The 27,498-nt window shown below is 42.6% G+C and overlaps 1 protein-coding gene across 1 annotated transcript; it reads left to right on the forward strand.

Moving 5' to 3' along the window:
- Positions 1-405: 405 nt before the first annotated feature.
- YWHAZ (tyrosine 3-monooxygenase/tryptophan 5-monooxygenase activation protein zeta) lies at positions 406-23,096 on the forward strand. The gene is made up of 6 exons (XM_081874780.1): positions 406-554; positions 3,588-3,891; positions 14,800-14,923; positions 21,407-21,570; positions 21,658-21,753; positions 22,041-23,096. The coding sequence occupies exons 2-6, from the start codon at positions 3,598-3,600 to the stop codon at positions 22,098-22,100; spliced, it is 738 nt and encodes a 245-aa protein (XP_081730906.1). The 5' UTR covers positions 406-554; positions 3,588-3,597; the 3' UTR covers positions 22,101-23,096.
- Positions 23,097-27,498: the final 4,402 nt, after the last annotated feature.

Consider the following 27,498-nt stretch of genomic DNA (forward strand, 5'->3'; position numbering starts at 1 on the left):
TGGCGCGCAGCCTCACCCTGCGCTGCTCCCAACAGCCGAGCCGCTGGCTGCGCGCCGCCAAGGAGAGAGGCGCGGCTCTCCCGCATGCGCGAGCGAACATGCTCTGCAGTAGTGGGAGGGCGGCAAGGCGGCGCGCGTGCCCGTCGTCGGAAGGAGAGGGAGGGGGGGGACGGAGGGTGTAACAGCGGGGCTAAGGCGTGTCCGCTGCCGCCGCGCGGAGGCAGGAAGGGCAGCCGGGCGCGCGCTTGAGGCGGTTGAAGCAGCCACCGGCTTGGTAAGTGTGAGAGAGAGACTGACTGAGGGGGAGACGGGGCGGGGGGGGGGAAGGAGGGGAGGGAAAGTGTAGGCGCAAGCGCGTGCTCGCGCGCGGTTGCCATGGCGCCGCTTGACGTCACGGGCTCTGTGTTGCCCGTGCGTTGCGACGCGGTGATTGGCGGAGACCCCGTGTGTGGCGCTGGGAGAGCGAGAGCGAGGCTGCAGCGGAGCGAGCCGCGATATAGGCACAGTCCGCGCCGGTCACCCGCCTAGAGACTCCCGTCCCGTCGAGCCCGCAGGTAACGGCCTCGCTAGGCTTCGCCTCGCCGCCTTTTCTCTCCCCCCCCCGCACCTTCCCCTTCCTTTCCGGGTAGGCGCTCCGGCGGCGGGACCCGCTGCGGTTCAGGGGCGGCGGCGGCGGCGGTAGAAGAGACCGGCGGGGGGGTGGGGTGGGGTGCGGCGACGGCGGCTGAAAGGGGAAGAGGAGCGGGCGAGGCGGCGGGTTAGCGGCCCCTTCTTCCCCGCACAGAAGGGCGGCTCCTCCTTGCCGCGGTGCTGGGCGACACCCACTGCCGCGGCCTGGTGGAGGGGAAGCCATTCATTCCCTCCCGGCGGCGGCGGCGGGTGTCTCTCCTCCTCTCCCCCCCCATCTCTGCGCGCGCTTGAGGCCCCCCCCCCCACAGGTGCGGCGGCCGCCCCACCTGCTTCCCGCGCCTCGCCCTGCGAAAGGGGGCGAGACTGGAGGGCAGAGGAGGCGGAGGGCTGAGCTGGGCGGCGGCGCCCCTTTCTCTGCCTCGGCTACGGCAGGTGAAGGTCCGGGGCGGTGCCCCTTGGCTACTCGGACGGGGGAGGGGAGCTGATTCCCCCCCCCCATTCTTGGGAGGCGAGCGCCTCTACCTGTGAGGCAGAAATGATGAAGGGGAAGGGTCGCCGCCGCCGCCCTCCAGCCCCCCTTCTCTCTCCGCCACCCATATTCATATTATCTTTGTTGGGGTGGGAGCTGCTGCTGCTGCTCCTCGAAATGCGGGGTGCCATGTGAGCGAGGGAAGGAGGAAGGAGGGGCGCCATGTTGGGGAGTAGGATGGCTTCCTTCCCTCTCTCTCCTTTCTCTCCCCCCCCCCTCCCCATTCGCTCTCGCTCCTTTCCCTTCTTCCATCTCTCCGCCTCCCTCCCTTCCCGCGGCGGCCTTCTCTCTCTCTCTCTCTCTCTCTCTCTCTCGTCTGGAGGCTGCTTAGGGTGTGGCCTCCTTGCCGGGAGCGGCACATCCAGCCGGTGCGATCTGCCGCCGCCGCCGCATCGGAGGGGGCCGCCTTGAAAAGGAGCGGCGGGCGGGCGGGCGGGCGATCGAGGCGGAGGAAGGGAGCGGGAGAGAAGGAGGAAGCGAAGAAAGAAAAGGCGAGGGCGCGAGTGTGGGCTGCGGAGGCTCCCTCGGGGCGGGGACGGCGGCGGCGCCGCAGGGCGAGGGGAGAGGCGGCGGCGGCAGCAGCAGCAGCAGCGGAGGGGCAGGTGGGCGGGCGTGTCTCTTCTCCTTCCTTCCTTCCTTCCTTCCTTCCTTCCCTCCCTGGGCGAGGCGCCGCCTGGGCTTCCCCTTTTTTCCTCCTTCTCCGGCCTGGGTCTGGGCGGAGGAGATGCAGCAACCTCCCCTCCCGGCGCGGGGCGGAGGTGGAGGGGGATCAGCGCGCACACAAGTGGGCTGGGCTCTGACTCGGATCCGCCATGACAAAGAGCCCAGACAAGGCGCTTCATGTCTCGGAGCCGGGCGGTTGCGGCGCTGGGAGGGGCGGCGGCGGCAGCCTGGCCTGACTTGTCCTCTTCCCTCGCCCCGCCATCCCTCTCGCCCACACCTTTCGCTTTTTGTACCCGCCCCAGCCATGTTTCTAAGCCGTGCCAGCTGCAGCGGCATACTCTCGGCCGCCTGTGCTAGGGAGTGCACCGAGCAGCACCATTTTAGACAGCCGAGTCCTAGCTACACTGTGTACAGGAAATCACCACACGAATCTTTACTTTCGGGTCAAAAAGCAAGGTTCCTTCTCCTCCGCAGTCTTCCCAGATGCCACCAGGTTTGCAAGGGGAGAGGCTGGGTTGCTAAGCAGCTAACGTTCCCTAGCTTTATTTCCATATATTAAATTGCCATTCCTGAGTAGCCTCATAGTTGCATTAAATTGCCATTCCTGAGTAGCAAAATGGTTCTTGACCAAGATGTTTCTCGGTCTTTATGAGGGTAAGGTCACCAAAGTAGACAACATAGTGCAAAACCTTCATGCCTCGGCTGCTTCAATAAAGTAGCTTGACAGTTGCAGCTTGGCATCCTGATTCTAAACTAAGTTCTGTTATAATAAGGGACTTTCATCATGACCTTAACAGATGCACTTTGAATTAAGTTTCATTGATTAAGCTACACAAGAGTTATTTGCTTCCAACCCTAATATTGATTGAGCTGTGTAGTAGCTAAATTCATTTGCTTTTGGGCCCAATGGCCCTGATACCAATCAGGATTTTTTTAACCATGTACAAGAATGTAGTTTGAGAAAAGAGGGTACGGAGGTATACTTGAGTAACTTTTGAGAAAGGAAGGAATGGCTCTCACAACACATTGTGGTGAAATTCTTAAGATTGCAAACCTTCCAAAGGGTTTGGTGTTTCTCAAAATAGCAATGTGCTGATAGTAGCCCCTTCAAACAAAAGGCTAAGATCATCTAGGGGACAGATAGCAGAGGCATCTGAGGGAATAGTTCACATTCCATGCTTGAAAGGTTTTATTTTTTTAAGATTGCAGAGGCCATATCCTTCCCAAGATTTCATGAATTTAATAAAAATGAAGATTAATTTGACCCATATCTCAACAATAATATAGAACAGGCATGTCCAACCAGTAGATTGCGATCTACTGGTAGATCCCCAGCTGATCCTGGTAGATCGCGGGGCCCTTACCGATCGTGGGATTAAATAAAGTTTACCAAAAGTTAACAAATAAAAGCTGAAGAACTCTGGACAATCCTACCCCCAAAAAAGCTCGATGACTCTGGGCAATCCTTGGCAAAAAAAGCTCAATAGCTCTCGGCAATCCACCCACTCCATGAACACTCCTCCCTCCAATGACAATGGGTAGAAAACTGCCAGTTTTTTTATACTGGGAGTAGATCGCAATCTCTTGGGAGTTGGACGTGCCTGATACAGAACTTTGGAATGGGCCATTGAAATCAGTGGTTTTTGCATCCAATAAATGTGTGTCAGTTGCAATGTGCTCTTTACGTTGCTAAGAGATAGCTGAGTTGCAGATGATTTTGCCTGATAGATGTCTAAATAATTATTTGATATTTTTCATTCTCCAGAGAAATCAGCATGGATAAAAACGAGCTGGTGCAGAAGGCCAAACTGGCTGAGCAGGCTGAGAGATATGATGACATGGCAGCCTGCATGAAGTCTGTGACTGAGCAAGGAGCAGAATTGTCAAATGAGGAGAGGAATCTTCTCTCTGTCGCTTACAAAAATGTTGTAGGAGCACGTAGGTCATCTTGGAGGGTTGTGTCAAGCATTGAACAAAAGACGGAAGGTGCTGAGAAAAAGCAGCAAATGGCCCGAGAATACAGAGAGAAAATTGAGACTGAACTAAGGGACATCTGCAATGATGTGCTGGTGAGAATTAAGGCTCTAACTACTTCCCCCCACCCTAAGTAAACCTTCAAGGGCAGATAACCCTCTAGTAACACTCAGTATTGTTTAATCAAAGTATAAAGCTGTTTATATAAAAAGCTTCTAAATATCTTCCCCTGCCACCTATAGAAAACCAAACAGTGGTCTTAACTTACTTCTTCCTAAAACTTTGCAGCTGGATGCTTGTAGCAAAACACTTGTATAATAGTGACACAATCTGCCCTATTGACACTTTCCATTAAGTTGTCACATAGATCCCACTTACCAGTTAGAAACTGGGAGGAGTAAAGGACTTTTCAGCCTAGTTTAATTAAAATAAGTGTGCTTTCTTCATAACCTAGAGGGTGCTGTGTGTGCTTTCTATGAGAAGTTGTAATTCTCACTATAGAAATCAGGCCCCTCCCTGAATAAGATGATGTAATGTTAGCTATGACTCACCCATGCAGAACACTCTGCAAGAGGGAGGAGGAGGTAGCAACAGTGCTATGGGCCTACCTTAAGCAAAGCCATAGCAACTTCAAAGCAAGCTGACTCTATACTTGTGCTGTTGGCAACAGTTTTTTTTACCTCATAAAATCTTTTAAATGAAGAAAACTATTTTATTGATGTGCCACTCAACTAATTGTTAGTATTTGTTTTTGCTAAAGATGAAGATAATTTCATTTCAACAAGAACTTGAGAAAAAAATACTTTGATGCACTGAGTCAAGTCATATGAGCATAATTACCATGGTTTTTTCCATCTATTTTGTAAAACCAGCTGTATAAATACCTTGGTGAGTTCAAAGGCCATCATGTATAGTTGAGCACAAATTTTAGATACACTTACTTGAAGGTCATTCGTTTATCTTGGATTCTTGCCATATAAAAGCATTGAGAAAAGTAGAGGGATAATCAGATGCATGTTGTATATGAAATGCAGTTTTTGCTGATAACTACATAAACCTTCATTTCAGACTAGTCAAACACCATTCTGTCTGAAGCATGGGTGTGGGAAAGGAGCCCATACCTTATCTGTCACATCTTTCATTGATTTTTTTTTATATATGTATTATGTGTAAGAGACATGTAATAAATCAGATGTTTAAGTCCATTAATTTCATCAGATAAAAATCTGATACTTACTTGACATTCTCAGTTGACCTTGACCCCTTACAATATCAAATAGTTGGCTCCATTATCTTCACAGTGTATTTAACTAGGTTTTTCCCATCCAGAAAAGTTTCAAAGAACTCTGGTTAATGTTAGCAATACTTCCTTTAAAGCCCATATCCAATGCATGTCTGAATTCTTTTTTAAAAGCCTCATTGCATTCGTTACTGGAAAGCTAAATATTTAAATCGCTTGGTTTCAATTTCTGTCTGTATTGGATAAAAGACCCGCGTGGTTTATACTAGTTGACGCCTTATACTTCAGGAGATTAAATCTATAGCTTTATTTGCAGAACTTGAAAGAGTGCTCATTTGGAGCTTTATATGTTGCTGTGGTAAAGGGAAATAATCTATAAAATTAGGAAACCTAGAAAAGTAGCTTGTAACCCAGATGCTAAAAAATTCCTTGCTCCCTTGCGTTCTCTAATAGCATACTAAAAAGAATCTCAGCCAGAGGAGCTTCTATATTTTAAGAGACTGGTGGACTAGTGGAGCCTTTCTAATGATGGAAAGGAGGCAGGATTTGTCTTTACCTGAGTGGTGTGTCCAAATTGGACCTTTCTATTCTATTCCTGTAGGTGGGAGCACTGGCTGTTGGATAGAAACTGTTAGGTATTGGGGGAAGATAAAAAGTGATACATAAAAACTCACTGGGTTAGAAAGCTACATTTAAATCTGGGTGGCTAGCATGGTGGCATCCAGATGCTGTTAAACTACAACTCCCATCATCCCTGACCATTGGGCATGCTGGCTGAGGTGGAGAGGAGTTGGGAGTTCAACTTCCAGAGGTTGTAATGTTGGCTACCCCTCATCTAGATATTGCAACCCATTTACTTCCTCATTGACAAAGTTGCTTTTTCTGGTTTCTTTATTGGACTTAACATGACAAACAGAAGCCAGGAACAGGCTTTTTAATATAGTGCAAACTTTGGGCTTGGAAAATTGAGAGGGGGAAAGAGAGTTTTAGCCCTTTTCCTCCAAGCCGTTGTGCATTCTCTCCCATTCCCCACCGAGCCCTTTGCTCAGAAGTATTTTCCAAGCCTAGTTCTGCTCTCTCTTCATCCAAGTCAGGCACAATTTCTAGGCTCTGAGTAAGGTGTAAAAGTCTTGTCAAGCTGCAGTGTTTAGTTTTGTGCTTACACGATAAGGTGTCAACATACTGCCTCTTTCTATAGGAATGGGGGACAGACAGGCAGTGTTGTCTCCAAGTATGGCACATTACTTCCTCATAAATGAATTACTGTCACCTAAAGGGAAAAATAAAATGTGCAGTCAAGTACATTGAGTGATGTGGATGAAGTCTGCTTCTCGTGTGTGTTTTTTAAATTGTTTATATTAATATCCTGCTGTTTCTGCAACACATACTTTTGGCTTAAACAGTTGGACCATATCATGTGCCCTAAGGCTATTATCTGGTCCAGGGTTTCCTCCTCTGTGCCCTAGCTTGCAGCCTGTTTGCAGTAGCAAAAATTCACACCCCATGTGTGAGCAGGCGGCTCTTATGCATGGCCATAGAGAAGCAGGTGATATTTGGGCAGCCTCTGACTTGTGTGAATGTTTCATTCCCTTTGGAAATGGGAAGAGCGGAAAATCCCTCCATGTGATTGCAGAAATGGTACTTTGCCTGTGTTTGAAGTTGCATTTTTATTAATTAAATTTTGCTCTGTAATTTTTTCTTTGTAAACTTCTCTAGGATCCGCTGGGTAGTTTAGAAGTTAAATAAAGTTTGTGACAGTTGCACGTATGGGCCTTGCACACTGGCACTAGCTCAGGGGTTCAGTTTTCCACCGACCACCTTTGTCATAGCAAGGGCAGTGAGACACTTGAACCTTTTTCTCTTATTTGGACACGGGGAGAGCAGGGATCATCCTTGCAGTTATACAGAGTTTGGGTGGTTCAGTGCAAGAATAGGAAAGGCGCCCCCTCCCCAAGTCTTACCTCTATGCTAGCCAGGACCAAAGTAATAAAGTCCCTGTTTTCTCTCGACCTTATAAATTTGGAGCTGAGCAGAGGGCTGTCTTGCTCAAGGTAATTGCATTCCATTGACATCATGGAAATAAGCCTCCTTGTGTTTAAATGAAGCACAAATGGGGTTTCCTTTATGGGGGCAAGATCTTGGTGGCCACCAATTTTGACCTGGCTATCAAGGCACAGCTATGAAATGCAAATTTCACTAAAATCCTCCTGAAGAGATGGCAGAGGAAAGTAGTTGGGTAGATGGATTTTCCACACTGGGTGATTTAATCAATTTTAAATTGACACAAAATCTAATTTCCATTTTGATTCCTGAGCAAGCATAAATAATGTGTTTTACCTGTTATGGCAACCTATCAGTTTGCAGTGGAAATAAACCTTTATACCTACTATATTGGCCAATAATTCAGAACCTTTGGCCCTGTAGGCCACATTGCTTTGGATTATAAATTGTAAGTATACTTAGGAATTGGAGCTGGTTGTGCAAGAACGGGTTTCTGTTGGGCTGGGTTGGTGTATTTGAAAGGACATTTTTAGTTTGTATATCCTGCCCAGTGAAATAATAAGTTTTAATATCTTTCTGAACTCACTTATGGACTAAGTCTCCACACCTACACAGGAGCAGGGGCTGATAATTACTGGGCAGAAGTGTTTTGGTCATGAGATGGAATGTGTTCAGGTTCAGTGGTTTAGGAACCAGAAGTAGTTATAATTTACCAGGATAAATTTGTGGTCTACAGAGACATACTGTACCTGTAATTCTGTATTCATTAATCTTTTGCATAGCAAAGTAGGCTCAAATCTGGTGTGTGTATTAAAGTATTGGATGGTATTTAAATAGATACATTTTGTTCTAAATCAGCATATTTTACATACTAAAATATATTTTAGTTATAAAGGAAACTTTAATTCTGCTATTTATAAAATAAATGCCAGGTCTGTTCACTTTTTAAAAAAATACAAGCAGCATAAAAGCAAACAAAATGACAGCCTGAAATACAGCTTTTTAAGTTTATTTTATATATATATCCATCTGAGAATAGTTATTTTCTGGGGTTGTGAGAACAAGCAAGTGTCCATTCAAATGAAATATTAAATGTAGGTTTTTCACCATGCTTGCTTTCCCCCCTTCATATATATTGGGGTTTTAGATGAACTACCAATTGGATAGAAGACTATAGTAATAAAGCATGTTAGTGTGCATCTATGCTTCTGTTAAGTGAAACATAAGGCTGTTGAAATAAAATTGCTTCAGTTTCATACTTGGCCAACTTACTAGGTCTTTTTCTGGGTAATGTTTTAATAGGTTTGGGTCAGGATTCTAAACCCAAACTTCAAAATGGTTCTTTTTGGAGAAAGGAATGTTTTTACTGTTCACTGGTAGGTTTGTTCTATTCATTAATTAAAATGTATCCAAAAAATTCTATACTTAATTTTAGGTGAGAACAAATTGCCTGCCTGTGTTTATTTCATCTCTTGGGAAGGGTTGAGATCTAGCCACTTAGCTTTGAGTACCATTGTGCCAGGTTGCTTAAGTTGAGGTCAGGTTCTTTCCTTGAAAGTCATAAAGTCTATAAGGTTTAGACTCTCTGCATGGAGCCACTTTGGAATTTCTTGCACCTGCCCTTATGCTTATACTTTTGTTGCTTGCAGGCTACTATTTGCAAGGGAATTCATGTGAGTTGACTACTAAGGCAGTGGTGGGGAACTGCTAGCCTCAGACCTAATTAGACCCATGAGGCAATTTCTCCCCAAACTCTGCGGATCTGTCTCGGATCCGCTGTACTTGTTGTGGGGGTTCCCATTGGGAACTCAATAGTGCATCCATTGTGGCTGCTCTCAAGTGTTCATCTGCTGATAAGCACTGAGAGGAGCTTCTTTGAAGATGCAGTACCAATCAGCTGAGAGCAAGCTCCTGTCAGCGCCATTGATTGGTGCTGACAGCACACCTTTAAAGGGGCTGCTCACAGCACCCATCAGCTGGTTGGCACCGAGCAGAGGAGCTCTTTTGATGATTTGTCAGCTCACTGGTGCTGTTAGCACGCCTTCAAAGGAGCTGACTCTTGGTGCCGATCAGCTGATAAGCATTAAGAGGGAGCCCCTTTGAAGTAGTCACCTGATGTCATAATGATGTCAGATTTGGCCGGGGGGGGGGGGGAGATGCCAAGTGTAATTTATACTAAAACTAGTGTACCAAAGCATCGGGGCTTTTTTTATTTGAGGCACACTGGTGTGGCTGTTGGCACAGAGAATTAGTGCTAGAAACAGCTTAAAAATCTTTTGGTAAGCTGCAGTTTTGCCAAACCATAGTATGGTAAAATAAGTATAGATTCTGTTTCTTGATATACTACAGGTGTGCTGTAAAAATTAGTTATTCAGTCTGTAAAATTCAGTTATTCAGTCTGTAAAATTAGTTATTCAAATCCCAATACACTTGGATTTTTTTTCCACACTACTGGCGTTTCTTGTAATATAACTTGTAATTGCTAGCATGGTAAACCCGTATTGTGAACCAGAGAAAAAAAAAGTGCTTTTTGAAAAATATAGCAGGTTTTTTCCTAAGAGAAGATTTTCCTGACTACTAAGGGCAGTTAGCTTGTTTTAAGTAAAAGTGATTTTGCATGGGTTCCAGACTGCACAGATATGCTACATCTCTTTAATGTGAGTATATTCATGCTCCTCATTTTGTGAGTATATTCATACTCCTCAATTCATGCTCCTCATTTTGTTGGCAGTAGGAAAGCATTACCTTGGCTATAGAAGGAATATTCTGTATCAGTTATTGATTGAGAAGTAATTGGCTGACACTCAATATTTTGTGATGGCCTTGCAGTTTCAAAACAACATACTTAAACTGGAATAAAATGCAAAAAAAAATTATTAATCGTCTGCTGTGGCAGGATGTGACTACAGGCTATGTGGCAACTACTGTAGGTTCTAGCATTAGTTTTCTATAGTTCTGAGAAAAAGATGTTCAGACATAATTGTGGCATTACCCTGAGCTTTTGATGTGCTCAGTACACTTACAAAGCCCAGTGTAACTGCAGAGGCAAGTCACCTGTGATTTAGCACAATGAATAGGAGCTGCTGCTTATGCCAAGGTTTAGAAGGCAGCAAGATGTGTCTAGAAAAGGTCAGTGGCTCTTTCCAAAACAAAGTGGTGAGCTCTCAAACATGTTTGTGAACTCTTAACTGCACATTTATAGGAACTGTGGATAACCATAGATGTTATACTTTCCCATCTCTTAACTTCCTGGCAGAAAAAAAAATGTAAACGCTTCTCTTTATGTCATTCAAAAATAATTCAGCACATCAAGAAATTAAAATATTTCAGCCAGTTTACCGAATTATTGTTTTGGTGTATTTGGAAGGAGCAATAACCTTTAAAGAACAAACCCATGCATTTTTATTTTTGGCTGTGTTGCTGTTAATGAGCATCTGATCTCTTGTGGGACAAGGGAACTGTTCCACTTTGTCAGAGGGGAAATAGAACATTAATACTGCAATTCACCAATAGTATAATTAACTGAAATCCCCAGATAACTTCTCTTAATGCATTATCAGCATCTGCATTTGGGAAATTGAATGCTGAATAGATTTTCATGTAGCTCCCATCATTCTAACAGGCCAGTTAGTTTGGATACCTCTTACAGAAAGTTAGCTTGTTAGAAAAGGCTGTTTTCAACTGTATCTACAGTATATAGAGCTCTAGACTTGTAGCCCTATGATGAGCTACTGAGCTACAGTATCTCAAATTTTGAATACCTATCTAAAGTCAAGGATGCAACATAGTACATTGTGATTGGGCAACACTTCTGTCTCTCTGCCTTTATGTTCTGTCTTTTCAGAATCCAGACCACTTAGTTATTGAGGGGAAACCATGAAGTCACTGACTGCAGTGACTGTGGAGTTATTTATGGTGTAGTTAGCATGAAGTTTAGGAGTTGGGAGTTCACACCTGCTAGAACACTAAAGAGACTAGGGTGTAAAAGCTTAGGGCTGTGAACCAAGATTCTTGGCTGTTCTAAAATTCCAAGTGTGCCAACAGATTGGATGTCGGGGGTAGACTGCCTCTAGAAAGGCACTCCATTTCTCCATCATACTGAAAGTGATGTGCCACCTTTTAAAAGATGTGAAAGGGAAATGGTTCACTTCTGTAGTTGTCGTGTTTGCATGATTTTAGACTTCTTGGTGAGCTGGTCTGTAGTTCTTAAAACAAACGTGTACAGTGGTACCTCTGGTTACAGACGCTTCAGGTTACAGACTCCACTAACCCAGAAATAGTACCTTGGGTTAAGAACTTTGCTCCAGGATGAGAACAGAAATCGTGCTCCAGCGGCAGCTGGAGGCCCCATTAGCTAAAATGGTGCTTCAGGTTAAGAACAGTTTCAGGTTAAGAACCGACCTCCGGGATGAATTAAGTTCTTAACCAAAGGTGCCACTGTATAAGGAGAAAAATGCTATAAAGCCTTTACAGTGGTACCTCTGGTTACGAACTTAATTCGTTCAGGAGGTCCGTTCTTAAGCTGCACCCGTTCTTATCCTGAGGCGCGCTTTCACTAGCAGGACATCCCACTGCGCAGTCGTCTCCACCATGCAATTTCCATTCACATCCTGGGGCAAAGTTTGCAGCCAGAAGCAGCTACTTCTGGGTTAGCGGAGCTTGTACCTTGAAGCACTCATAACCAGAAACGTTCATAACCAGAGGTATCACTGTATTTCTAGAAGGGAAATCCCATGTTGCAGACATGCACTCTTTCATAGTTTGTTTCAGACTTAAGTTGGAGAATACTGGAAGATTACTGAGCTGCTGTCATAAATAAAAGGGCCAGGATTCAGTCTGGCTTATTGGACAATCATGAACAGCCTATGCTGCTTGCTTCTTGGAAATGTGGCTCATCAGCTGAATCCACCCTGCAAGTGCATGTGTGCTTGCGTAGACTCATAAGAATGTAACTTAGGCAAGAGCTGAGTATCTGGCAAGTGGAATTTCAAGCATGCAGGTCTAGGAGGGGGAGAGAAATACCCCTCCCAATCCTACCACTTGCCTCTGCAACTGCTCTCCTTAGCTGCTATGCCTCAGCCAGGGTTTGAGGAATGCTCACCTGTCATGTTAAAGGAAGCTGGCTCAAGAAGCGGTCGTAGAATAAAAGTGACATGCAAGCAAGAGGAGGGTTAATGTGTGCACACCCATGCTCCTTCCTTTACAAATGCTGCTGCTGTTTCATTTATTAGTAAGAAACATGGATGGGAATTTGATGCCTGCTGTGTAGTTCTTAGTCTTGTCTTGTGGCTAGGCAAAAAGACTTGTGTGACACTTAATTTATTTTTTTGCAGTGGCAGCAAGCAGCATGGAGTGCTGTCCTCTAGTAGTTGGTGCTGATCCACTTAAATCTAGAAGCTCATCTACATAACAGTCTCATGAGTTGTAATGCTGTGACTAGGGTAACTAGGAAAAACCTGTAGAACTGCTGCTGCTGATAATAATAATAGAGAGCGTACCTGTGCAATGCTTTGTCAGTGGTATGCATGCTGGGTTTCATTGTCAGTTCAATTACATAGCCCAGACTTTTCTGTCACTTTTAACTTTTGCTTGTTACTGATACAGAACTAATTGTATCATTTATGTCATCTGTCCCTACTGAACACTTCCATTTCATTATGCTACGTTCTGGTGTTAGAGAACCATGCAGTCAAAAATAGGTTGAATATATAATTATATTTAATTGGCTTAAATCAGAATGAATGTGGATCATAAGTGGTGTGGTGTTTTGCATTTTGCATCATCCACAGCTTTACTTAACTGAACAATTGTTTGATTGCTTTTGGTACCCACTTATGAATTTGGCACAAGTCAGAACACGGTTGCATGTATATTGAGTCATTTGCTATTCTGCTTTTTCATATCCTTGCTTTCAAATATCTCTGTTTCATTAGGCTTGCTTGATTTTTGTCTAATGTCACTTGCTCTTCAAGTAGCTGAAGAGGTTTTATTTTTAAGGCCACATATTTTATAAGATGTGGCATACACAGTTAACCCTGAATCTACTCTTTTTGCAAAAGGGTAGACTATAGCTTCTCATCTGTGTAGTATTGAAGTAGTATCTAATAATAGGGACAATGGTTATCCTGGCAAATTACAAATACAGCTGGCTAAGAACAAAAGTTGCAATTACTTGTTTGGGAGGGAATGCAAGTTGAATAGGATTAGATTGCCTCACCTTAAAAGTGTGCCTGTCTCTTGAATGGAAGGTTGGTGATCGTATTAAAAGGATTAATGGGTGTTACCAGCACCAGACTTCATATAGAGAAACAGCTTGATTATCTGCTCCTCCTGCACCAGCAGCAGTTTCCCTTTCAGCAGTTTCTCCTGTTACAGCCCCTCAAACAGTTTGGAAGTTCCTCAGAGTAACTACTGAAATAAGCTCCTGGTTTGAGTGAAAATGCATTGGATTGCAGTTAGTAATAACTACACATCACATAATTTAGGATTGGACAGCCTCCTCTTACAACCACTGTATTATTCTTCCTTAATTAAATAAAGTAGTACTGAAGTGTGAGAGAGGGTATTCTCTGTGGTAGCCCCTAAGCTTTGTAACTCCCTCCCCACTGAGGTGTATCTTGTCACCTTTGTAGTGTAGTTCTCCTTATATGCTGAAGATATACCTCTTTTACACCTGAAGCGTACATTTTAGGATCTAGCCTATTCTCTTGATTATAGTTAATTATAACTGATTTTAATTTTGTGTTTTTAAATTGCACCCCACCCTGGGACCTCATGGTGAATTTTAAGTTTCATATCTTAAGGGGAAATGCTCCTGACGTCACATGTTGAAAGCATACGCTTCAGGTTACATACGCTTCAGGTTACAGACTCGCTAACTCAGAAATAGTACCTTGGGTTAAGAACTTTGCTTCAGGATGAGAACAGAAATCGTGCTCCAGCGGTGCAGCAGCAGCAGGAGGCCCCACTAGCTAAAGTGGTGCTTCAGGTTAAGAACAGTTTCAGGTTAAGAACGGACCTCCGGAATGAATGAAGTACTTAACCCGAGGTACCACTGTAGAATAAAGCATTGCATGCACATGTGCAATAATACTTAAGTCTTCTTGGTGGGAGTGGTGGGCTTTTTCTTGTGTACTAACCCAGTTGGGTAAAAGCTTTTTAGGCCCAACCAAAATGCATAATACCATGATTCTCCTTTCAGAATACTTTCAGATTCTCTAGCGCAGTGATAAACGGTTAAAGCATATAGTAGACCCTGGTCTTCTGTGGCATTAAAATCAGTTGAAGCCAAGGTCCTCCTTACATTCACATCTGGCTGACACTAGCAGCTAAAGCAGCAGCATAGGATCAGACTGGCATGAGTTGCTGCCCATTCTGTTACTTCAAAAACTTGTGAAAGATAGACTTCCACTTGTCTGTAGAGCTTGGTGTGTGGCACAACACCTGTGTAAAAACCTACTTTACTTCCTTATCTCCAGGGTAAGAATTGCCTCTGGGCAATCCAGCAGGGAAGCATTACAGATAAGATTTCATTTTTTTAGTTAGGTGCATATGGTTGACCAGATTGTAAAAAGACAACTGGGGGCTAGAAACTTTTTGTGGGTTTATTTTCAATGATATAGTAATAGACCATTTACAGTGGCTCGATTTCTGATATTACCACTAGTGGGGAAACTTCAACGGCCACAGGCCAACCAGTGTGTACAATTTTCTAATTGTCAATGTGTATAGCCTTCTGATTATTCTTTGTTTTCAATTGCAGTCTCTGTTGGAAAAGTTCTTGATTCCTAATGCTTCGCAAGCGGAAAGCAAAGTTTTCTATTTGAAAATGAAAGGCGACTACTACCGTTATTTGGCTGAAGTTGCTGCTGGTGATGACAAGAAAGGTACAGTGTGTTGGCTTCTTAGTGTCAAAAGTCCTCATGAAATTTTCCAAGTCGGGTATTTACTGCTGGAATGTTACACGTCAATAAAGGAAACAAATTTTGAGTGTTGTAGTACTGTAATATTTTAAAGATGCTGATCTAAAGAATTGTCTTTCAGAGTGACACGTGAATAAACATAATCAGCAGTTTAAAAGCTTTTGTAAGTGACCATGAATGTTAATCAACAGAGTCTCAAAATACGTGCATTGGCCATTTGAGCTCTTTTGACATTCTCTGTCTCCTCTGCCCAATAAGTATACTCTAGCATTAAAGTAGATTTTGCAGGGTGGAATTGTAGAGTTGAAGTTCTTAGTAGTAGTGAAAAAATGCAGCATTAATAGTTTACTCAAAGTGTGTCAGAACAGTTGGCATCTAATATTTCATGGCTGTCTACTGTTGGTGTTTAGCGTAGTTGCCCTCTCCCTGAAGGGACACAGAAGTGGCTCTTTATTAAAGACCAGGTGTTAGGGGGGTGTAGTCTGGTGAGAAGACAGGATAAGAGTCAAGCTGGTCAGGAGAGTCAGAGAAGTACAACACACAGAAGGGAAAGACCTAATGTTGAGGAGCTGGAATGAACAAAGCTAGATCACTGTCATCAGTGCAGGGAGGAAGCTATAACTGAGAATGGCTGGAAGTAGAAAGAAGAGCATATCAGAAGATTCTGGCAGAAGGCCAAATTAGAGGACAATAGGTAAATATTTAAGCCATGCTTGGGAACCTGTGCTTGGAAGCTGGAGCAAGATACAACACTGGGGTTCATGGGCGAACTGCCCCATATGGAAGGAATACTCCAGTGCATTGAGGTGGCAGGTGAGGATTCCAGACTCAGCCAAGTTAGTTTTTTTTTTTTAAAAAAGCCTCTTACAAAACCCTTAACTGAATGGGAGCAAAGGTCACTTCCCCCTTGGGTACCAGGCAAAGGAGCTCCCTGCCATAAGCCACAAATACATCTGAGTCATGGGTGTAATAAACCATTGGTGATTTCACAGTGTCTCCATTTCTGCAGGGATGAAACATTGGGAGTTTGAGGTGCCACTCTTGGCTCAGCCAATAGCATGTGCTTAGAAAGTAAAGAATAGTCTATACAACACCTTTTTGTAAAACCATTCTAAAATTCTTGTTTATGGTGTGACAAAAAGTGTACAGTGGTACCTTGGTTTAAGAACACCTTAGTTTATGAACAACTTGGATTAAGAACGCTGCAAACCCAGAAGTAGCTGTTTTGGTTTGTGAACTTTGCCTTGGAATAAGAACATGTTGCACTGCCTGTTGAGTGTGTTCCATTTGTAAATTGAGTCCCTCACTGCTATGAGAAAGCACGCTTTGGTTTAAGAACGGACTTGTGGAAGTTTGTAAACCAAGGTACCACTGTACTCTAACGCTACTCCAGGTAATTTTCCTTTAAAATACAAATCTGGACTGTTGCTATTTTTTTCTGATACCTTTTATGGCATAATGTTGTTCAGGCATTTCTAGATTTCCACAAGTAATGTTGTTACTCAAATTTTGAATTTTGAAAGCCACTATTCTCTACATGCTGCATGTAAAAGTGAGAGACTTTTAATTCCAGTCTTAATGTATTGAAGTTTCAACTAGTCACTCCCTTGCCCAATGACAGAATTCCTTATACCTAAAACATCCCTGACAGGTTGCCAATCAAATACTCTCCCGAAAACCTCAAAATTTCCAAAACTTCTAGGCAGCTTGTTTACTGAGCTACCATAATACATGTATGGAAAGCTTTCAAACTATCCTTTATCTCCCTGTAGCTTTTTAAAAATTTGAAGGCTGGATCACCACTCCTCAGCTCTAGTTGTCTTCCGTTTAGGATAGTTGTCTTCCGTTTAGGATAAAAAAAAACCCCAGGATTACCCTTTGTATCCTCACTACAGCTGGCTTCTGAATCTCTTCAAGTTTTGTAAAATGTGTGGAGTTGAAAAGTAGGTTCTTCAAAGCAAACCAGTCTAGTAAAATCTTAGGTTCCCTGCAAAGGTGTTCGGAAGCTTTTACTTCCTTTTTGATTAACCACAGCTTGCAGTGTCAATTGAACCCAGACAAACTTTGTAACTTAATGCTTGTAATGTTCACTCCCTTATTCTAGTCATTCATTAAAAAAAATACTCCACTGGATGCTTCCTTACAGCAGTGGCCTCTGTAGTAATAAACAGATTTAGCTATTGTGTAAAAACTTGAAGTAGTTTCTAATGGCTTTTTATCTAGCTATCTGCTAAACTTGCTCTTGTATCAGAAAACAGGTAGTCTGATGGATTATAGAGCAGTGATAACTTTGTAGTACAGGCGAAAACCATTTTTGGCGTGCCTAGTTGACATGTGATCACTGATGTGTAGGTTCTTTTGGACCCGGGGGGGGGCACTTAAACAAGCTCTGCTGATACACACATGGGGGCCAGAAATAGAACCACCATGTGAAATGGTTGCTATCTGTATTCATTTTTCTTCTAGGTCAGGGATGTCCAACTCCCAAGAGACTGCAGTCTACTCACAGACTTAAAAACTGGCAGTGATCTACCCCCTTTTTAGGGTTTCAGGACAAAGTTGTTGAGCTTTTTTTAAGGGAGGGAGGCCCCGCTAAGGGTTCAGAGCGATGTTGACCTTTTTTGGGGGGAGCCTGTGATCTACCACAGGCGTCCAGCAATCTACCTGTTGGAGATGACTGTTCTAGGTGGTTGCACTGCATATTTGTAACAGTCACTTTCCCATAAAAAACCTGCAAATCTCTAGCTCATAAAATCAATCCAGGCTGCTTATTTCCTCCCTGACTGTCTCATAGACTCTCAGTCCTATGCTCCAGCTAAGATAGTTATTGCTACACCTATTACATGAGCATAAGGAGCTGGGATCCTGGGTCAAAAGCACAATTGCAGTGGAGAAAAGAAGCAGCATTGCAACAGTGCCAGTGGCTCCCACAGAGTGCCTAATAGCTGCCATTCACCAATCCCAGTGATTGCCTCCACAGTTTTTTAGTATTTAATTATGTAGAATACTTACCCTACTTTATAGCTCCAAGAAGCTCTCAAAACAGCTCACAAAAAATCACATTCAAGTCATGTTTAGTGTAAAGAACAGAAATTGAATGATGTCTCTATGGTGCCAGGATCATGCCAGTAGCATTTTCTGGCCTCTGCCTTGCTATCCTTTGCTGTTTCCCTCTGTGAGCCTGGCAAAAAGCCTACTGTTTGGACTGTCAAGAGAACTGAACTGAGCAGACCCCTGAAGTTGACTGATTCCAGATACAGGGTGTTGCCCTCTTAATTACTAAGCTGTGGAATTAGTTTTGCTGGAGATTATTTTCCAGGCTGTGTGCTTATGCCATGTATGGGAGGAGTATGTAAGATAAGCCAGTGATTTCAGATTAAATGATTTGATTATGTCTCTGTGCCGTACAGTACAGTACAGTATTGTCCATGCATGAGTTGTCTCAAATTCCAGCTACTTAGCCCCTTTTCTTTGCCTCAGAGGACCTTGGTAGGCTCTGCTGCTTACTAAGGCAGAGGTCAAAGGACAGAAATGAAATCTTTTGCTTTCAGGACAGCACACTGCTGTCCTTTAGAGAGAGCTGCATATGGCTCCATTTGTAGTTGATTTGTTCCGGTGCTTATCTTCTGGCTCTTTTTTGCCTGGAATAATATGTCTTAGTTCTCATTGAAGTGGTAAGCTTCTTCCAGGCTGTGCCATGGTGGAATATTTCTCAGTCCAACAAATAGGAAACTAACATGTCAAAAAGGGAAGGGTTTAGCAGGCAGGCATGTCCAAAGTCCATTTTGGGGGCCTAATCTGGCCCGCCAATCAGTTTAATCCAGGCCCTGTGGCAGTTGTATTTCCTGGAGTAAAAGCCTAAAAAACCCTCAACAACTTCATTCCTAAAAGAAGCTCAACAACTTTGGGTAAAATCATAAAAAAGCTCAACAACAACAATCCTTTAAAAAGGCCAAAAACTTTGGTTGGCCCCCACAGTCCTTCACTTCATCAAATCTGGCCCTCTTTGAAAAAAGTTTGGACACCGCTTTTCTCTGACTTAATATTTTTTATGTCTAGATATCCTTTTATTCACAAGGAGTACTCAAAAACAAACAAAAAAGTGCTCTGTTGCCAATTACGTGCCCCATTCTCTCTAAAACAGGGCAAAGAAATGTAGTTATATATATTTGGGGTCTCTGTTCCCATGCCAGGGCTTATATACTCCTGGTATTGTGTCCTGATTTGGTTACAGAGTAAGTTGGCATCTCATTCTCTTTCGTGGGGCAGCTGTCATGGGCTCTACGCTGACTCCTTTGAGGGAATTGACCACTTTGCTGCTGCCAAGACATGTAGAAGATCCAAATAAACTGGGCACGTGTATGGTTACCTCCCAACACTGTCCACTCTCTTATACTTTCATAGCTAAATCTAGTGTTGTAGATGCACTAAACAGCTTACAATGATATAATGTCAGGTTATGCTGACTAAAGGGGATTGAGGGCAATTTTATGCTCCAACTAAGCATAATTCAAGGGTAGAGTTTCCAAAAAAAATATTCTAAGGCCTCTGTGTACGGATGTTCCTCCTTCAGAAATGCTGTTACATGCTTTCACTGCTGATGTTTTCATCATAATTCATAAGATCTCCAAAAAGGGATAGCTTAGTTGCTCTTCTTTGTACCTGTTCCACTTCTAAGTCCTCTGAATTGGTGGGAGGAAAGTCTGCACAGTATTTGAATTGACCTCAGTGCTTTTGTACAGCATACCAATTATATCTGCCACTTCTGGAAACACCTCACTGTATTTCCCCAAAGTAAACTTGCCCTTTTTGCAAAAAGGAGTCATGAATGAAACAGTAATACTAATTGCAAGATTATGCATTTAGAATTCTCTGTAGCTAAGGCATTCACCTTTTTGCAAAACAACTATTGCTCTAGTTCATGAGGTCGGTCTGTCATTCCCAAATTAAACTTTGCTGAGCGCTCTCTTTATTTCTGCTAGTATCAGTTGGGGTTTGTGCGCTTTCAGGAAATGAAAGAAAATACCCATCACTCTGGTTTTTGTTTTGAATATTGCAGGTTTTTGTAATGCTATGAGTGGTTCTCCCAATGCTTTTGGTTTCTTTGCTTTAAATGATAAGGGCAGGTTTGGAGATTAGTGCTGGGTGTAGGCAGGAAGGGAAGTATCACTTCTGTGGGCAGCAAACAGAGTGACTGTTCTGAAAGTTTGCAATGTTAGTATTTTAATTACCAGCGTTGGTAATAGCATCTCCTTAGTCCCTCTTAAAGAAAGGTTGTTGGATATATAGGTAGTCCATTCCAACCATGCCCAGGATCAATTGTAGATAAATATGCAGTAAATGTGGCACATTTTTAGTGTCTAGCCAACATACATCTTCTGTTGCCTGTGGCAGAAGGCTATTGCTGCTTTAGTTTTCTGTACAGACAAAGAGAGTTTCACTTTTTAAAATTTATCCTTTGTTTCCCCACCATTATGTCATCCTCTGAAATACTGAATTACTATTGCCAGCTATCTCTGACTTAGGCTAGATATTGCCTGTTTTGAAAAGGGGTGTTTAAACTCCTTATTAACCTTGCTGCAGGTTACCCAAACACATTCTCATATCAGTGGGCATCTTTCTTTAGCTAATGGGCAGAAGCATTAGCACTTCTTGTGGTTGGATGCGATCTTCCTCTTGATGAATTACAGTATAGTGTTCCATTTCTTTGCAATAGCGTGGTTGTCATTCAAATCCTCTTCAGCAGTACTGTTGCCAGCCAATTTACCTTTATGTACTTAAGTGTTATAGGTCATATTTGTCTTAAATTTTGTAAACTAAATGCAATGCTTACCATTATCCATGTTGCTTAAAAACATTGCTGTTGTGAAGGCAAGAACCAACTGCTAGGAGATCTTTACTAGCCAGAATTTGTGGGAGAGTAGGATTTTTAGCATTCTGCAGTTTGGCTAGCATTGTTATCACTCTTTGAAAGCTGTTCATCATTCAGTTGGATAGCTAGCGTAGCTCTTTCTGGCCAAGATTTGAACCTGAAAGCTGTGATATGCTAGAAATCTTAATTGAATCTAGAGTGTATGGAAAGACAAAACCCCATCAAATTGGCCTTTAACTTGTTCGTATAACAGAGTGCAATCCTGGGAGTAAACCACACTGAATTCAGTGGGATTTACTTCTGAGTATTCATGGCTAGGACTGAGTAGACATGGTTAGGATTGAGTATAAGGTTTTATAGAACAGGGTCTACTGGATACCTGGATTCAGTACACATGGGCATATACTTCCTTATTTCTAATTATTGTTTATAGATTTTATTAACAGCTTCAAAATTCTACTTTCTGAAACTGTGTACAATTCTTGTCCTATATATTAAGGCATCTAGTCTATATTTGTTTTAACATACTCCAAAGTGCAATTGCTAACTTTGTGTTTACTTCTTTGGTTTTAAAGGGATAGTGGAGCAGTCGCAACAGGCATATCAGGAAGCTTTCGAAATCAGCAAAAAAGAGATGCAGCCAACACATCCTATCAGATTAGGTCTGGCTCTAAACTTCTCCGTGTTCTATTATGAGATCCTGAATTCTCCGGAGAAAGCCTGTTCCCTTGCAAAGACTGTGAGTTAATAGTCTAATTACTGCGCTAAATATAATATTTTTGCCAGTGTTGCATGTACAAATGTACTTTTTTCCTTTCTTACATAGGCTTTTGATGAAGCCATTGCTGAACTTGATACGTTAAGCGAAGAATCATACAAAGACAGCACACTAATAATGCAGTTACTGAGAGACAATTTGACAGTAAGTACTTGTACAGCTTTTATTAAGCCAAGTTATGTACAGACAAAGAGAAAACAGTCTTGTGGGTCTGCTAAATCACCAGGTAGCCAAGGGTTAAATAAATAAAAAATCTTTATTATGGAATGAAATGCATAATATGAATGCTTTGCTCAGTTGTGCAGCTCTTGGAAAGAGTGCCTTTTTAAAGATGAGGAATAGCTTTCTTGGAGATTATCCTGATGAGTGCTTTCTTATTCACACTACTGATGCTTTAATCAGTAACACATGACTGCATTTTTCTTAAACAGTTGTGGACATCGGATACCCAAGGAGATGAAGCTGAAGCAGGAGAAGGAGGGGAGAATTAACCAGCCTTCCAATTTTTGTCTGCCTCATTCTAAAATTTACACAGTAGACCATTTGTCATCCATGCTGTCCCACAAATAGTTTTTGTTTACGATTTATGACAGGTTTATGTTACTTCTATTTGGATTTCTATATTTCCCATGTGGTTTTATGTTTAATATTAGGGGAATAGAGCCAGTTAACATTTGGGGAATTTTTGTTCATCCAAGGTGGCCAATATAGGGATGTGGAATTTTTATAAAAGTTTTACATGTTTGGCATAGTACTCTTGGTACTTTGTGGCTTCCCACAAAAGCCAATGTTAAACAGCTTCCTATGTTGAGCAAAGAAGAAACTGCTTGCATATTGGTCTGTCACAGTGGTAAAAAAGGGATGATTGGTTGCAACCACGCAGGTGTAGAGAATGTGGGTACTTCAAAGGTGGAACACATAGCCGAGGAAAATTAATGTCCCATGGATATTACATGTCAATCATGTGAATCTGTGGAATCTACAGTCCAAGTATACATCTCTTGATTGCATCTGAAAAGTGTTCCTTAAGGTGGTTTGCTAACCCAATGAACTTTCTCTAGGGAAGGGCAGAAACGGTTCACATTCCATTACTTGTAAAGTTACCTGCTGTTGCTTTCATTATTTTTGCTACACAATTTATTTGTATTTAAATGGTTTAGGCAACCTAAGAACAAATGTACAAGTAAAGATGCAGTAAAAATGAAATGCTTGATATCCATAATTACACTGTATATCGAGCACAGCAGTAAAACAAAAACCCATGTATTTAACTTTTTTAGGGTTTTGCTTTTGTGATTTTTTTTTTTGATACTTTGCCTAACATGCATGTGCTGTAAAAATAGTTAACAGGGAAATAACTTGAGATGATGGCTAGCTTTGTTTAATGTCTCCTGAAAATTTTCATGAACAATCTAAGCATAACTGTTAAGAACATGTGTATTAAGTTGATGTAAGTGGAATAAAAGTTTTATGAATGGACTTTTCAACTACCTTCTCTGTAGCTTTCCTGTACATCTGGACTCCTTTTCAAAATATCTTGCTGTATTAGAATCCATAGTATAAGATTATTTCAGAAGTTGTCTGTATCCAGTGTCTCCCCCCTCCGAAAAAAAAAAAAATCGAATGTCCCACATGCCTGAGAGGCTGCTGCCTTCTAAATTGTTTTGCTGGCACATGTTGAGGGAGATAGAGAGACAAAGTTAAATACAGTGTTTGTAGAAAGTGCAACTTTTCATTGCTACACACATGCACTGTGCTTTGTATGCATTAGCCACCATGCTAAATGTAGATCTGTTTGCATGCCTTAGCAACCCACATGTCTTATACTGGGGAAAGGAGCACTGATTGCCACATTTATGAGGCTTGGAAGTAAATGAGTCAGGAATGAATCCATGCATACAGAAGCAAGCAACAACCAGACAAACTGGCCCATGCACATTCCTTCCATTGGGTGTGCATTTTTCTGGGCAATCGCTATTTAGCATAATTCTTAAAATAGTTCCTTTTTAGCGACTACAATTATTTGAACTCATAAGAAGTATAGAGTACTGACCTGAAATGCAATACGATTTAATGGGTATTAAATAGATGAAACAGCTGTCCGCTTCCCCTTTTCCTTGGAGGCACCCAGAAGGGCATGAAGCATATTGAGAAGGAGACAGAATATAATCATTTCCATCTGTAAGGCAGCAGTGGCCAGCTTTGACTAGAGAGTGGGGTAGCCTCTTTTCACCTTTTCCGGAGCAAATTAGCCTGAAAATGCTAGCCCTGTTCTCCAAGCAGTTGCCATCCAATCCAAAGCAGTGCACCAATACACTGCTTTTCTCCAGCCCAGCAGTATCTCTTTAAGTTTTTTGGTTGTAGGGCCATCAGCTAGTTGGCTGAAAGTCGCATACTGCTCTGGCAACTGTCAGCGCTGCCTCTTAAGCAACTGTGTTTGACTAGGGCTTGCCAGTGCCAAGATTTGCATGCACAGTGTGCCATTCCTTACCCACAAGACATGCTTCCCCATGGGAAATGAGAGATCACAATCTATAGTGACCTCTCATTCCCCCTTGGGTGGTTTCCTGTGAGATGAGAAGAGCAAAATGCATGTGCAAAGCCTCTATCTATTTGCCAAATTAGCAATAGTGATAAGTGTCGTTCCCCCCACCCCACCCCCCAGAATGGTCATTTTTCTTTGTAATTAGAAATTGCTCTGGCACTGAATATTATAGAATATGAGAGGCGTTAAATGTGTCACCTTTGTCAACATTTTTTGAATTTTGCACATCTGATTGTGATGCCATTAAACCCCTAGGCAATATGTTCTGCACCTCCGCTGTTAGAATGCCTAACCTCTAACCTAAATACTTCCAGCTGCAATTTGAGCCTTTTCACATTTAAACTGTAAGAGAGCAAGCAGCAAAGGTTAATTCTGGACGGAAGCCGCTCAAGGGTCAAAGATTTGATAACCTGGCTAGAGGTGAACTCTCCAGAGTTGCCAGTTCTGACACTGCTTTTGGAAAGAGAATGGGATCTATTGTACTCCCTCTTTTCTTTTTTTCTTTTTTGCCTGCAAGCCTTAAAAGAAGTAACTCCCACCCCTTTGCTTTTTACCTCTTTCTACCCATGTCATCCTTTCCTAGTGATACTAGATAGGAAAGGGATAAGTTGGAGGATTTTACCTCAAGGCCCATCGGCCACCTTGGTCCTTGATACCTATTTATAGTCTTTCAGGTGTAAGGCCCAATAATGTTGCTGTTTGTTTTCTCCTTGGTACAAATCCCTCCTATGAGCTCACATCAGATCCAGTGAAGGAAGGGTGTACTCATTCTTTTGCCACTTCTGAAGCCAAGAGTTTAATCCACAACTTCCTAGTTTGCGGTAAGGCCATTGGGCTAGCTGTTCAAGATGTGCCTCCAGGTCTTCTCTGAAGGTCTGGACAAATCAGATCACACTTAAGGCTCAAGGATTCACTGTTTCTAGCCTGAGCAAATGAGATTTTGCTTTCTATCGCCTAGTCGAGTGGACTGGCTTAGCTGTTTAAAAGTTAAGATTAAGGAGAGTAGGCTTTCCACTCTGAAGTTTTCAACATGATTATGAACAGACTCTCTTCATGATTATGGGAGTGTCTGGTCACTGACCTTGTGCATCTTTGAACACCTGCATCAAGAACCAAAGACCAGCAGTGCTTTTTTTTCTGGGGGGGATGCATACCCCTAAACATTTTATGAATCTTTGTACTTTTGTCCACTTACTGTATTTATTTTTCCCAGTTTGAACTATAAAATGGTGATTTTCTTGAGTCAAATTGAGAGTACCCCTAAACATTTTTTAAGGGGGGGGGAGCACTAGAGACCAGCAACCAAGTCCATCAGTTCAGTGGTAAAAAAATAATAATAATTCTCCTCTGGGTCTTGTGCAAGGTGAGGTAATTTGAGATGGAGATGATTGTAACGGCTTGATGCTAGCCGCAGAGATAGTACTTCCCCAGTTTTACAGAGCTTGGTGTCAACAAATGCTGGCCTCCTCTTCTCAGAGTTGACCTGTTACTCATCCAGATCTTTCATAGCTACAGCTGCATGCCTGGAGATTGAACAGCAACTGGTGGAAACGGGCTTGTGTCTCTGCAGTGCTCCAGATCGTTTTGACCTTCTGTCTTGCCTCCACAAATAGGATTTATGAGACCATGTGGAAAGATTTCCCACAATGGAACAAAAGAAATAAGTGTCGCCTTCCTTGGTCTCAAAGGTTCCGACACACTGCTCTTGGCTCAGCCCTGAGCAACATCCTGAAGGATACTTCCAAAAAGTCTTTGGGCTGTATTCAACTTCAGTTCTACTCAGACCCTTTGATGAACCTAAGGTAGTCATAACCATTAATATAAATGGGTCTACTCTTGAGTAGAGCTAACATTGTATGCATGTAATCTGAATTTTCACATTTATCTCTTCCTCCTCACTGGCAAATATCGTATGTTTATGCAAAGGAATCTGTTGGCATAAAGTCTCATACACTACCTCTAAGGAACCTGAAGTGTCTCAAATACTTTGTAGAGAGAAAATGACATGTAGACACAGGGCTTGCTATGCACTTTAAAAGGGGAAATAATGTGGGAATATGGTCATTTGTCCATAAGAGCATGGGCAAAAGTTTATTATTGCAAGGATGATTTCATAGCAGAAAGCATTGCTTGGAGCATGATCAACGCGTGGAGAGCTCATGCTGCCCGATGATTGGCTCACGTAAGCATAGCCTGATCAAATACGTGGTCTGGTGTGATGGCATGAGACCGATGTATTGTATTGTCTTTTATCTGCTGACTGAGGCAAAGCTCTCTCCTTGAATTTGTATCTTTTCTTGGGGACACAAATGAAGGTTGGGGCTGCAGCAGCTTCTAGGGGAGCTGCGGCCAGATTTCTGCAACCCATCTTGGTGTGAGACTGATTATTTACGGATGGCGAGCAGGTTCTCATGCTCTTATGGACAAATGACCATATTCCTACAAAATAATTACATACTTTAAAAGAGTAAACGTGTGCTTCAAGAAGGAGGGGTAAGCAAGACACACTTGCAGGCCACTTGTAAAATCAGCCGAACAAAGGCCCAAAGGTGTTCTGGTATACTTTTGGAGTTGGGAGAGGGTGGTGATGGGGAATGGCGTGGTGAGCATTATATTGTTGGCTTAAGGGAAGGCTTACCTTGGAGTGTATCTCAAACATTTTTGTAAACAGTGATACTTCATTTGTAGCAGAGCCTACAAGCTCAAGAAAAATCTGATCAAATGTACAAGTGTCTGTCAAAGAAAAAACACATTACTTCCAACTTAAGACATCAGCCTGCATTCAGGTCAGATAGTCTCAAGGGAGTGAAAATCACATGGGTGCACATCTTGGATGCGGGTAAGTATACATTTTAAGAAGGGTGATGGCATATCTTTTTTAACCCAGTTAGAACAGTACAGCTACCTTTCAAACAAAGTGTTCTGTACAGTAAGCCCATGATTTACGCACATTTAATTCAGCTTTACGTACTTGGCAGAAAAAAGAATATAAAAAGAGCAGAAAGGGAATGAGCATCGGGGGGGGGGTGTGGAATACTTGGGCAATCCCACCTGCCGTTGCACCAAGTGTGTTTTTAACTAAATGCAATTTTGGCTTTTAGGCACGATCCCTGGAACTTAACCCTGCATAAGTTGCAGTCTTGCTGTATAAAAGACAATGGGATAGGTCCTGCATGTTAAGTAGCCTCTGTGGCCAAGAAAAGTTCCCATGATAGGTTTGACTATGTGGCATTTACTCTGTGCTCTTGGCCAGAAGAGCTGATAAAAGGCAGGTTGTGTCCTGTGGGGGCCCTATGTTTGCTTAGTCCCTTCTGTAGGAATGGGTTTGCATGTAAATCCAGATT

This window comes from Podarcis erhardii (assembly GCF_964252035.2).
Source record: "Podarcis erhardii genome assembly, chromosome: 8".
NCBI classification, from domain to species: Eukaryota; Metazoa; Chordata; class Lepidosauria; order Squamata; family Lacertidae; genus Podarcis; species Podarcis erhardii.